Here is a 14,485-nt window from a genome sequence, read left to right as displayed (position 1 = left end):
ATAAATAACAAAATGTTGCGAAGATTCCGTCCAATAAATAATCACTGTGTTGTGGTTCAATCTATGTATGTAGGTTACATTGAATCAGATGAAACCGAACATTCTTTGTTAGTGTGAGCAGTTGTGACAGTTGTAACAGAGCCCGTAAAGAATTGGTCTTAAGCAACCCACCCTTGTCGTAAGAGGCGACTAACAGGATCGGGTGGTCAGGCTCATTGACTTGGTTGATGCATGTCATCGTATCCCAGTTACGTGGATCGATGCTCATGATGTCAATCACTGGACTGTCTGGTCCAGACTCAATTATTTACAGACCGCCGTCATGTAGCTGGAATATTGCTGAGTGCGGCGTTAAACAACAAACAAGCTACATTGAATCCAAGCAGTGGTTCTGTTTACATCAGTCTACAGTAGTAAGTAAACTGCCGGACAAAAGAAAGGGCACACCAATGTTTGTTAGATGGTGGCTAAAAATGAATCAAACAAGAAATAGTTATTCGATGGTGATATATTTGACATGGGTATCACAGGCGATATTACATGCATCATACCAATGAGTATCTCACATCATACGACTGTTTTCAACCTAGTAACGTTTGTAACTTTTGGGTCAAATCCATTTTAAGGTACACCTTCTTTTGCCCTACAGGTTACATCTTCATTGCATATATCCGGGAGATAAAACCTTCTTCCGGGCGATAACGTTACCGGTCGGTAGTTTCGGTAGTTTCCGGTAGAATGACGGTGAAACCCGAACGCAAAATGATGCCGATTCATATGCGACCAGCATGCACATGAATGATCTGATTCATGTCGATGTGCTGTAAGTAATTGTGAATAACATATGTAAATGTGCTGAAAAAATGCATATTCATTTCGTTATGCCGAATTTCAGTTTTTTATATACTATTTACTTATAACATTTAAGACTTGTTGGACCGGATGTATGGACGCTTACGACAAATAGCTAGAGGCGAGAGCTTTGTGTAGGCCGGAATGCCTTTGTCTCAGTGACGACTTGTTGAACAAGATATGCGGGTCTGGCGTAATAGCGAGGTAATAAACAGGATGAATTTTATCTTTTCCTTTAGTAAACTTCGGATCTGGTTCTCCGTAATCTTAAGTCTATTTTTAAGGGGAAATGATTTTTAAAAAAGAAGGATATCGGTGTGCATAACCAAATTTTAAAAACGTAGAGCACAAGATACTATTCACTTCGAGAGTGAATAATAACTGTAAGTTACTTATTAATTTGTATTCTAACTTACTAATTTGCATGAATGTTTGTTTTAATTTTTTGAAATTTTAGTTTAGTTTTTAACGTAAACGAAATGGTAAAACTTTAAACTGTAGTTGCATGATAAATTATAGAAAAAAACCAGTTATAATGGGATTTAAGCCAGTCATCGCGAGGCATGACCGAACTGTTAGCGAGCTTCTATTTGTAGAAAATTAAATGTCGAAATATCGAGACATCTTTTTATAGTAAAACTCCTGAGGCATGAATAGCCTAATTCAAGAACCGACCAAATGGAACTTTGTCTCGATCTTTCCATGCATGATTTAAAGCTGTTCCTAAAAAGTGTCCAATAATTGTCCATTCTAGAAGGCAACGGCACCAAGCTAGACTCGTTCCTGTTTGTTGAGTCTGGAGCACCATTTCGATCAATTCCTAGCATGATCGTTACTGTGGCCATTAGTGTCAGGGCGAAAGTTTAATTTCCCAGCCAGGATGTCGCAATGTACCGGATATTCTGTCACGGGGATCAAAATAACCCGCACCGTCAACATGGCAGTCTTGCGGTGCTCGCATCTGGTTAAAGTTTAATCGTATGGATTACCCAGCATGTATTACTGTCAGTCTCGTCAAACATAAGCCATTCCGTGATGACTGACGCATGAGGTTGTTAATTTCATATCTGGTAAGTCCATTTTTGTTCCACCGATCCTCTTACCGCGAGAGGATAATCGTTGTCTGCGATGAAAATTGCACCTGTTACTATGACTGTAATGTGAGACGCTTCCTCAAACCTTACTGTCGAAATTTCTTGAGGTGAACCGTTTCACCAAAATCAAGAGGTATATTCATGCAGTAACACTTTGTTTTCAGATCAGTTTGACCATAGGATGGTATTGTTAGCTGATGATTTAACACCCGTGTTGTACTCGACGCCACATAGATGATAGAACACCGTCAGCCAAGTAGCCACTCGGATAAAGTGACACTTAAAATTTGCCTCCGATCTCGCGGTCATGTCAAGATTGTGATTTACGATTACGTAATAATCCGTCTGTTTGTGGGTGGGATGTATAATTCGTTTGTTAAGCAACATATACTCTTCCTTGAATGACATAATTTTTAATTATTCATGTTATAAACATAGATATAACGTCAATGGCTCCTTTAAATTTCACCAAAGATGTAGATCTATATAGATCAATATACGTCTTTGATTTAACACATTACTATTTTGTCACATTTTCATAATGTCAGATGTTAAATTTTCCTTTTAATATAAAAATATTGACTGCCCACATCTCTGAATGTTTGACCTTTCACTGAATGACCTGCAATCATTAACAGTGTGATAACATTTACAACATCAATCAAGTGGTATACAAGTGCTACCATGATGAGAGTACATGCAGGGTTGTATATTGCAGTCAATCAACCCCATTAGTGCAGGTATGGCCTGTGGGTGTGACAGCTATTCACAATCTAGCTAGTTGTGTATCCATGAATGTAGTACACCCTGTGGAGGATTAGCTCTCAGCAACACGCGTTGATCGGAATCACTGACACGGAACCAATGACCAGCTCACTGACAAGTCAATGGCTTGGATATATGCACAAGTGTGTTGAAATATACAACAAGAATCTGAAATTGATGATAATTTGTTGACATGTTTTGGTGGAGGTATGTATGAAGAATTTACATCAGTATGTTGCAATGTACAGCAAATTTGTTGGAATGTGTGACAGTTTCTAAAAGTACATTACCTAAGTGGGTGATTGAGGCGATATGTGCAACAGTGCACACAATATGAGGGCATCATGAAGTAATATACACTGATATATTATGTTGATATTTGAATAGGATATTGAAATATACAACAGTGTGGATTAGTGGAGAACAATGTACATTTATGTATGGTATAGGTGTATATATGTTGTGAAGGTATATATCAAGTGTATATCTCCAGCGTCAATCTAGAAGATCTGAATAGCCTTCATTTTCTTCATATTTCATAAGCTGTATTAAGCAAATCCATTATTCAAATTCATCGTGATCTCAGTAAAACCAGAAAAACTTCCATGATTCACACTGATATATCATGGCACATGACAAACTTTATTTATCCCTCCTGGAGCTATAATTCCACGTTGTCATAATCCTGTCATGTCGTGACATTTGTGATAAATCAATACTTTTTGCATATAATGTGCAAGCACAGAGTTCAATATGTGAGACAGCATATTAACATGGAGTTAGTGCAATTGCATGTGTACATTTCAAGCGTGGGTGTTGATTTCACGGATCATAAGTCGTAATGTCCTCACATAAATACTAGGAACAGCTGTCAAATGTGTCATGTGATCATGATATAATTTGAATATATGTTGTTTTTGGTGTCATATGTGCATATTTTGAAACACCTGTATAGGCAGACCTGTTTTGAAAACATACATATTTCTGTTTAACAGAAGGCAGACTGATATTTAGTCCTTGAACCACAGTTATCGTTTTGAATAATATATATTTAGAAAATAAAAAAAATTAAAAAATCCAAATGGAGCCCAGAACAATCCTTAATGTCAGAGCTGAGGCAATCTTGACATGCCATATCATTCTAGACTTGAGCAGGGCTCCTTTATAAATTTATTCTCAAGGGCCAGGTTGACTCCAAACAGAAGGCTGAAAGTGTACTTGGATTTCCTGTCACATCATGGAACATAAATTGACTTGCCTCTTAGTCTCTGTGGCAATGATTATTTAACCAAAAGAATGAACAGTTTTGTCTAAATATTAAAATACCATCAACTTATTTTTGTGCTTTAAAAGACTATTGTCCTGTGCTGGCTGGCTGTCTAGACTTGCTGTTTACCAAAAGACAATCTCAGGCATAAATGAGTATTTATTCAGTGCAGCCTTGAAGCAAGTCTGTATTTTCGCATTACGGTATTAACAATCAACATATGGTGGAACATTTAATAGAGACTGCTTGTTTAACTCTTGGAATGTAATGAATTTTGTTGTGATATACACTGTCATTCTCGGCTGTCATTTTGAATATTTGACTCTGTGAGATGGGTTGGGAAATTGCTGAGTAAGCCTTGCAGCTCAGCGAACACGGTGAAATATGATCAATTTGTGAGGACATCGTCCCATTACATGAAGTGGATGGACATTAGTAATCTGTATTTTCTCTTACAGGAAATATCCCCAAATGCTTTTTGCATTAAGATGGTTTCTATTTATTATATGTATTATGTTGTTTTTTTATCTGTGAAACATTTTGCTTACCATATGGATGAAGATATAGTAGATAGAAGGATGAGATGTGTTGTTGACAGGTCCCTTAGTGTTAGGGTGTGATGTACCCTTACATAGGCGGATCCAGATGATCCTGAGGGAGGGTCCAGAAGGTCCGGACTCCCCCTCCCCCTCCCCCCCGTGGAAACCAAATGTAGTATGTTGTGGGTAGTAAAATTGACTGAGAGAGGATTTTAATGTATGGACTCCTCCCTTTTAAAAATGCTGGATCTGCCCCTGCCCTGAGTACAAGCCTTATGTTGTACCCTTGCCTTGGGCCTATTGGCTTGGGTACTTCTGCTAGCACACAGGGCACATCACACCATCTAACCCTCGAGACCAGTTGACAACAAATGATATACCCTGTGGGAAGAATAGGTCACAGATATCTCCATCTTCCTGAGGCAAGGGCGTTAACTGACTATAAAAGTCCAGTTTCCACCCTTGGCAAACTAGGCTGGAATTTCTGAGTTGTAGTTTGGCTGGACTAATGAGTCTATGCATAGTCCAATCAAAAGTCTTGTAACAAAATCGACATCTGGTTCCTGAACAACATGGTGACTGCCGTGCAGAATTCGATTGATTCGAGTCGACTCGGCATCAACAGATATTTTCCAAATCTTTTCATGTTTTTAATGAAGGTGCTCAAGTGATTTGATGCAAGACCAGCTTTATCACAATATACATCTTGATCATCAATCAGGTTGTCTTAACTGGGTACTAGAATTTTGTTTGAATCAAATGTAAATGATATGAGAGGTGAAATTGGATTGTTCAATAGGAGAGATATAGAAGAGACATAACTCGTATTGGCCATTAGCGGTGCTACGATCGAACCACAAAATTCCAGGCTTATTCGGCAAGGATGGAAAATGGACTTTCATGGTCAGTTGACTCCCTTGCCTGGGGATATCCCATGCTTATTAGAAGACAGGACTAAAGAGGATCAGTTGGTCAGACTCTTTTTTGTACGTAATTTTGATCATTGTTGCTCACTGACTTGGTTGATTCATGTCATCGTACTCCAGTTTTGTGAATCGATGCTCATGATGTCAATCACTGGATTGTCTAATCCAGATTATTTACAGGAAGCAGTGATGCAGCTGGACAATTGCTTAGTGCAGCATTAAATAACATTCACTTACCTACTCACCGTAAAAGGCGACTATGCTTGTCGTAAGAGGCAACTAACGGGATCGGTTGGTCAGGCTCGCTGACATGGTTGATGCATGTCATCGTATCCCAATTGTGAGATTGATGCAGGATTGTCTGATCCAGACTCGACCATTTACAGACCGCTGTCATATAGCTGGAATATTAGTGAGTGCGACATTAAAGAACAAACAAACAAACTAGAAAAATGATATGACCACTTTGATCACATCAATATTGCTGTTTTTACATAAAATTTTAACTCACTTCAGCAGAAGTGGGGGCAATGTGACACAGTGTCACACTTCTAGTGTATTTTAAACATCTCACCTGATTTCGTATTTTTTTTCACAACCTGTCAATCAGTTGAAATCCTTTATCATGTATATGCATTTCAAACAACAGATATTATCAGGACAGTGAAGCATGTGACAGAATAACGCTCTGTGAGCCAGGCTCCGTTTCCAGTTCTGCTTGCTGTAGAGTTTCGTTCAACACTGTGTCATTGACATTGAAATGCTTCCCATCTGCATGAACACTATCGTGTATTGTGTCCAGTTCATGAAGTATGTTGTGCAGTCAGAGAAATAGGAAACCAGCAGGGATTGAGGAAAAAGATTTTGTTTGGTCAGGTTTATTGATTTGTGCAGGAGAGATTGAAACAGTCAACATATGGGACATCAGTGTGTGTTAGGTATACTTCGGCTCGAAAACAGGAAATGTTTCTAAGGCATCAGCAAGTCACTCTAAAACCTGTCAACAAGTCATTTTGTTGCTGACCTGTTAAGATCCGGGTTAGAATAGGTCTTCAGCAACCCATGCTTACCGGAGGGCGACTTTGCTTGTCATAAATAACGACATACGGGATTTTGTGGCCAGGCTTGCTGACTTGGTTGATGCATGTCATCGTATCCCAATTGTGTAGATCAATGCTCATGATGTCAATCACTGGATTGTCTGGTCCAGACTTGATTGTTTACAGATTGCCATGATATAACTAGACTATTGCTGAGTGCGGCGTTAAACAAAAAACAAACACGTCATTTTATTGATATCAAAGAACATATGTATAATTTCCAAAACAGAGGCCCATTTAACAAGCTATCGTAGCGCTATGATTGTCTTTAGTCTATCTTGTAGTAAAAGAGTTGGGATAGTGGTAGTGCTACTATAGCTTTGTGAAATGGGGCCCAGCTTGTCTAGTGTTGTTAACACAATATTTTGATGATTTGATGTATTTATTTAGTGTTCAGGGAAGACCTTATGATATTCTATGGGGCAATAGAGCAAAGTATTTTGTCTAAACAAAAAAAGAAATGGCATCAGAGACATGAACCCTACTGCAGTGAACAAAGCACAAAATAACTTTGTTGTAATAAAAACTTTTTGTGTCAAATATAGCTGTTGTGTTCATTCACAGTATCAGTGAAAGTCTGCTTTGTCATCATGATAATGAGGGGTCACAGGTGGCCCAGTCTTCTAATTCACCGCGATTTGCTGTGCAGAATTGCGTCCCTTGGGCAAGTCAGAAACCTATGATTGTGGGTTCGAATCCCGGTTCGCCCCCATTATGTTTCAAGGTTTGTCAGCACAATACCCATGCTCGTGGGTTTCACCGAAGTGGTAAACATCTGAGACCTGCATCACTTCGGGCTTTCCTCCCACATTAACCTGACATGCTGCGATATAACTGGAATATTGTTAAAAGCGGAGTTAAACCCAACTCACTCACTCATGACGATAATGACTGGTTTATCCCTAAGTGCAACAAATAAAATATGTGCAATGCCAGGATGGTGACAAAAGCTGTTGTTCAACTCGGCACCGACTTTGGTCCAGAAACATACATGTATTTTTTAGCCTAACAAGAAACCCCAAACTGTGAAGAACACGACAACACCAAGAACCAGAATGATCTGATTTGTTTTTTAAACAGGCCTATAGTTGGCCCTTTCAAAGACAATTATGCATCCGTGATATTTCAAGTTGGATGATGCTTACATGATGGAGGCTGCTTCACGATTGTGTTTTTCTTGAATCTGCTTGGCTTTTTTGTATTCTCTACGATCCAATTAGCGAGTTTATCCCAAATGGCTTTTTCATGAAAAATTAAGACTTTGAGTGTCTTGGAAAGCGGGCAGATGTTTAATGATTGCAAATTCATCCTGCACAGGACCTGTGTGGTGTTTAAGACCTTTGACCTGGTTACAACACTGTTTCTTTCAGAGGTTTAAATGTCTTACATCAAAAGAAAGCATTGGGAAGTTGTTTTGAGTTGGGATTGTGATAAGAGTATTGATTATGTAATGTGGGCTGGTATCTGTCAGGGAGGTGTTATAAGAAAATGTACTATTTCCAGATACGGCTTCATTATCCGAGAAAGGCCATGAGTGATTCTGTGAATTGATGTGTAGTCTCATATTTTTCCATTTTGGTTATTAATGTCTTCTCAGGAGTGAATGAGGTTTTTCATATCCTCTGTTTTAACGTTGTTGGTCAGGAGTGGTCTGGAGTAACCAGTGATCGATGAAATGAGCATTCATGTTGTTGACGGAAATTGCTACACATTGTGTTTGCAGTGTTTGCATTATCTGACTTGGCCTGGAATTCCCTGGGATTATGAAGAGAGTATTGATCCTCACATGCCTTGGGTTCAAGGGCACTGTGATCAGTTGCGGCTAAGAGATAGTCAATCCTTCTAGTGTTGTCCTTCATCAGGAACCATCGTTCTTGTCCATTACCCTTGTTTATCACCTCTTATCGTACACCTCTTGTGCTATCTTTCGAGAACTGTTCTCTGATTGCTGGCATTGATGGCTTCAAACCTGTACGAGACATTCCAGTTAATGGGTTTATGAATTAATTGAATCACGTGGAGTGAACATTGAATCCCATGGTGTGATAATTAAATCCCAATATGTGACTATTGAATTCCATGGTGTAGCCATTGCATTCCACACTGTGACCAATGAATCACATGGTGTGACCACTGAACTGCATGGTGTTACCATTGAATCCTATGCTGTTACCATTAGTTCTCTTGTTATGACCATTGAATACATGGTGTGATCATTGAATTCCTCAGTGTGACCACTGAATCGCATGGTGTTACCATTGAATCCTATGCTGTTACCATTAGTTCTCTTGTTATGACCATTGAATACATGGTGTAATCATTGAATCCCACAGTGTGACCATAGAATCTCTTGTTGTGACCATTGAATCGTATGACGGATGACTATTAAATCCCAATGTGACTATTGAATCCCATTGTATGACCATAGAATCGTAGTGTGACCATTGTATCCCACAGAGTGACTATTGAATCCCATTGTTTGACCATAGAATCGTAGTGTGACCATTGTATCCCATAGAGTGACTATTGAATCCCATTGTATGACCATTGAAACGTAGTGTGACCATTGTATCCCACAGAGTGACTTTTGAATCCCATTGTATGACCATAGAATTATAGTGTGACCATTGTATCCCACAGAGTGACAACTGAATCCCACTCTCTAAACCCGATTATGTTTGCCTGATAATGTTCCCAGTTCCAGCACCATGCCTGTATTCATGGGTTTGGCAGAAGTGGTAAACATCTGAGACCTGCATCAGCCATGATATAACGGATATACTGTTCAATGCAGCATTGAAACACACTCACTGACCATTGTGTGACCAGTGTGTCCATTAGTCTGGTTCTATCAGCATCGCTTTCAGACACAGCCTTTCAGCATCATGAAACATGTTTGCCTGTCTGTTAAATATCCGATAGCAAGCAGTAAATCACAAAGAACAATGAAGAGCGAAGCGTTGTTAACACGATCTGTCATGACACAATTTCTGGAGAATTTGAACATGCGCTCGTAGACTGATGATGTTAAAAATTGGACAATGTTATTTTTGAGAGGGAAGTGTCTTGTGAGTTTTTCTCCCTTCATGCAGCTTGGAAACGCAGATGAATACAAAGAATGAACGATGGTATTCAAAAGTGGGCAAGATATGACAGTTGTTTTTTGGAGAAAAGGTACAAATAACTGACTTGAAAATTGTGAGCATATCTGGGAAATATCAAACGTAGCCCCCCTGTTCGTAAAATGGACTTGTCCGACATTGCAGCAATCGGATTGTAATCAGGGAGTCGTCATTATTAGAATAAGGGTAAATGTTTTCGAAGCTTGTACAATTTTTAAGGATCCTTAAAGAGGCTGCACATTATGTTGATATCCCGTGCCGCTCATTGTTTACTCTCCCTGCAGTGTTTTATTGTACAATAAACAACTCCCACTCCTCGTTTATTTATTAATTAAATAGTTACAATCCATACAACACAAGTAAAACAGCTATTTTAGTTTGTGAACAAATACACTTGGGAGTTTTCTGTCTTTACCTGTGAGTTCCCTTATCACATGTAGACCAGTAATTATATCAGGAGCTATGTAAATTTGCCAGCTCCATCTCCATGAGGGTTCCTGGTACTTGGCATGCCTTACAGTTGTAGTGAATTATATATTTGCACAGTGAGATTGTCTGCAGATATCAAGGAGTGTTGGGTACACTTCAAAATTTGAAATATGTGTCACGGTCACACATTGTAACTCCAGTAATTAAAAAACTTGAATTTGTTTTTTCTTTGTATTCTTTCATGTACAGGATGTAATTTATTTTCTGAAAGAAACTTTTTAACGTCAATGCATGTTCAAGAGATATGTAAGAGATACCAGCAATACCAGCAACAGTACCAGCAACAAGACCAGCAACAATACCAGCAACAACACCAGCAACAATACCAGCAACAACACCAGCAACAACATCAGCAACAATACCAGCAACAATACCAGAAACAGTACCAGCAACAACACCAGCAACAATACCAGCAACAACACCAGCAACAACACCAGCAACAACACCAGCAACAATACCAGCAACAATACCAGCAACACCAGCAACAACACCAGCAACAACACCAACAACAAGACCAGCATCAATACCAGCAACACCAGCAACAATACCAGGAACAACACCAACAACAATACCAGCAGCACCAGCAACAACACAAGCAACAACACCCCCAACAACACCCGCAAAACCAGCAACAATACCAGCAACACCAGCAACAATACCAGCAACAATACCAACAACACAAGCAACAACACGAGCAACAACACCCGCAAAACCAGCAACAATACCAGCAACACCAGCAACAATACCAGCAACAACACAAGCAACAACACCAGCAACAATACCAGCAACAGTACCAGCAACAACACCAGCAACAATACCAGCAACACCAGCAACAAGACCAGCAACAGAACCAGCAACAACACCAGCAAAACAACACCAGCAACAAGACCAGCAACAAGACCAGCAACAACACCAGCAACATGACCAGCAACAAGACCAGAAACAACACCAGCAACAACACCAGCAACACCAGCAACAATACCAGCAACAACACCAGCAACAATACCAGCAACAGTACCAGCAACAAGACCCGCAAAACCAGCAATAACACCAGCAACAATACCAGAAACACCAGCAACAAGACCAGCAACAGTACCAGCAACAACACCAGCAAAACAACACCAGCAACAACACCAGCAACAACACCAGCAACAACACCAGCAACAGCACCAGCAACAATACCAGCAACAACACCAGCAAAACAACACCAGCAAAACCAGCAACATGACCAGCAACAATACCAGCAACAATACCAGCAACAACACCAGCAAAACCAGCAACATGACCAGCAACAATACCAGCAATAACACCAGCAACAATACCAGCAACAACACCAGCAACAATATCAGCAACAACACCAGCAACAATACCAGCAACAACGCCAGCAACAATACCAGCAACAATACCAGTAACAGTACCATCAGTACCAATGTGGCCTGATATTGATTTACCTGTTTCAATACCATCAACAATTAATGACCACTTCTAGTTCAGCGATGATCTATCTGCCGATTGTCCGATGACATTCCCTCGGGTTCTGGCTGCCATTTCATTGGGCCTCCTTATCTGCAGATTGAATTCCGAACAATTGTAGCTCTTGCTTTTGTATTCACCATTAACACCATGTCCTTGTCAGGAAAGTTATATGCTAGAGTGTTGCAGGGCGAATCCCTTGAGAACACCTTGCATCAGAATTCCTCTTCATGGAATTTGATATCTGTCCAATTTGTTGTAATGGCGCCAAGGGTTGTAATACAAGAACTACCTATATGGTGCTACATTGGCATTAATGCTGTCTGTGCAGAAGTACGCCTGACTTTTATGAATGTTTTATAAGGTTCAAAGATAGTTGAAGCCATGTGTTTCATTATAGATAATTTGTTGAATGATTTATACATTATCATCTCATAGATTCTTGTTTAGGAAAGACATATACAATGTCCTGATTAGGTTATTAGGTGATGGCCATTGTGGGTGTAGACTAGCCCATCGATGACTGGAGTGAGTGAGTATGGTTTGACGCCGCTTTTAGAAATATTCCAGCAATATCACGGCTGGGGACACCAGAAATGGGCTTCACTCATTGTACCCATGTCGGGAATCGAACCCGGATCTTTGGCGTGACGAGCGAACGCTTTAACCACGAGGCTACCCAACTGCCCCATCGATGACTTGAAATACACAAGGGAAGGTGTTTATAGCATACTGACTTGTCAATATCAATATTGATGCTATTGATGACTTGGAACATAGACGTTAATGATTTTATATTACATCTTGATTGTTGTGGATGCTATTGATGACTTGAAGCATACAAGTTGATTCAGATTTTGTTTCGTGATGACTGTGGTCTGTATTGCTGTTAATGCTATCAATAACTTGAAACGTACAAGTTAATGATTTTAATTACATATTGACTGTCGGTAAAGACAATACGGGTGAATTAATACATACATATACAAGTTGATTGGGTCCAGTGAAGATCCGGGTAGAATAGGTCTTCAGCAACCCATGCTTGTCGTAAAAGGCGACTATGCTTGTCGTTAGAGGCGACTAATGGGATCTGGTGGTCAGACTCGCTGACTTGGTTGATGCATGTCATCAATCCCAGATGTGTAGATCGATGCTCATGATGTCATTCACTGGATTGTCTGGTCCAGACTTGATTATTTACAGACTGCCGTCATATAGCTGGAATATTGCTGTGTGCTGCGTTAAACAACAAACAAACAATCAAAACAAGTTCATTGCATAATGACTTGTGAGTATGTGGTTTGATGTTATACAGAACTTGAACCAATCCAGTTGATAAAGTTGTTCATATCATTAATGACACTTGTCAGTATTGATGTGGATGCTGTTGACTGCTTGAAACATGCAAGTTGATGAAGATACTCACTGCATAATGACTGTTTTTGATATTGATGTCAGATTGTCTCAAGAAACAGAAGCCTTTGGCAAGACATTTGAGCAAGGCTAGGATCAGATAATGCTAAGAACAAGCAGAGAGAATGGCTCAAGAAATGGCAGCCTCTTCTTAGTTCACAGACATATTGAGCTTGGATGGCAGTTGGAGGAGGATCGTTTTAGAATAAGATCGGCATCAACAGGAGGAGGTATCAGAAGGCTCTTCTGTTTTATACACCTAACAAGAAATATGACCAACAGTACGCATCCACAGGCGGATCCAGAGGGGGTGTCCAGGGGATCCTCACTGCTCCTCTTGAACACCTAATGTAGTAGTACGTTGTAGGCAGTAAAACTGACTGAGAGAGGATTTAGATATTTTGTACCCCTCCCTTTTAAAAATGCTGGATCCACCCTTCATTGTTTCTGTTTTTTCCAACTTTGACCTGTAGGCAGGAATTATGAACAATCCTTATGATGCAGTGCTTGGCCTTATGGTATTACTATTTCAGGTGCTGGACATTTTGTAGGGGCACCTGGGAGTTTTTAAAGAAACCAATCTTTTCCCTAAAATGCTTCATTGACCCCCTCTTTGGTCTTGTGGTAGAGCATCTGCCCGGAGAGCAGAAGGTCGGGGGATCGATCCCTGGTTGTGTCATACCAAAAGACGTTAAAAGATGGTACTTGTTGTTACCATGCCTGGTGCTCGCCATAAAGGGGTTAAAACTAGAACTGGTCGGCTCGGAGTCAGTATATTGTGTCTGAGTGGGGTATTCATGTTAAACTGTGGCATGGTATCTCAGTGGGTTAGCACCATAAAATCGTCATTAGTCTGGACTAGTACAAGCAGCCACACACACAAATATCGCTGTATAAGTGTAATAATCTTGAACACGATGTTAACCCCATTTCACCTCACCTCACCTAAAATGATTGAAATAATTAACTTCTCCTCAGGATTTACATCAATGATCTCCCTCCGTTTAGAAAAACAAGTTGTAAGTCCCAAAGTCCTGCCTCGAGAAAATACTCTCCACCCCAATGTTAAATGGCTGGTCCCTTGGGGCTTCAAATAGAGACATGACAACCCAAAATCATTGGAAGTACAGTGTTTTAATCTTTCCAATAAGTCTGTTCAGTAAGTAAGTAAAGTTCCATGTCACCTTGACCAAACGGTTTTTGAATAACAACTTCTTTATTGTTGGATGTTTTTCTCATATTTCAGGGGGTGGTCGGGTAGCCTAGTGGTTAAAGCGTTCGCTTGTCACGGTGAAGACCCCCGGTTTGATTCCCAACATTGGTACAATGTGTGGAGCCCATTTATGGTGTCCCCCGCCGTGATATTGCTGGAATATTGCTAAAAGCGGCGTAAAACAACACTCACTCACTCACTCACTCACTCACTCCTCACTCACTCACTCACT

General features: G+C 40.0%; 2 protein-coding genes across 4 annotated transcripts in view; both read left to right on the top strand.

Annotated features, from left to right (window-relative positions):
- The first annotated feature begins 1,777 nt into the window (after positions 1–1,777).
- Positions 1,778–14,485, top strand: part of LOC124134709 (oxysterol-binding protein-related protein 6-like) — a 91,980-nt gene continuing 79,272 nt past the window's right edge. For all 3 annotated transcript variants that reach the window (XM_046499745.2, XM_046499746.2, XM_046499744.2), the window contains exon 1: positions 1,778–1,922. The gene's annotated coding sequence lies outside the window, so the exon portion shown is untranslated. The remainder of the gene's footprint in view (positions 1,923–14,485) is intronic.
- LOC124134755 (uncharacterized protein DDB_G0287625-like) lies at positions 10,386–11,078 on the top strand. The gene has a single exon (XM_048381558.1). It carries the CDS (start codon positions 10,386–10,388, stop codon positions 11,076–11,078), a length of 693 nt encoding a protein of 230 aa, XP_048237515.1.

Source organism: Haliotis rufescens, unplaced genomic scaffold (genome assembly GCF_023055435.1).
Source record: "Haliotis rufescens isolate VD_foot unplaced genomic scaffold, xgHalRufe1.0.p SCAF_4, whole genome shotgun sequence".
In the NCBI taxonomy this organism is placed as follows: Eukaryota; Metazoa; Mollusca; class Gastropoda; order Lepetellida; family Haliotidae; genus Haliotis; species Haliotis rufescens.
This window is presented reverse-complemented; position numbering and strand designations above follow the sequence as displayed.

What these genes read in the sequence shown, in the direction of transcription:
- LOC124134755 (XM_048381558.1), top strand. Translation starts at nt 10,386, where the DNA reads ATGTTCAAGAGATATGTAAGAGATACCAGCAATACCAGCAACAGTACC.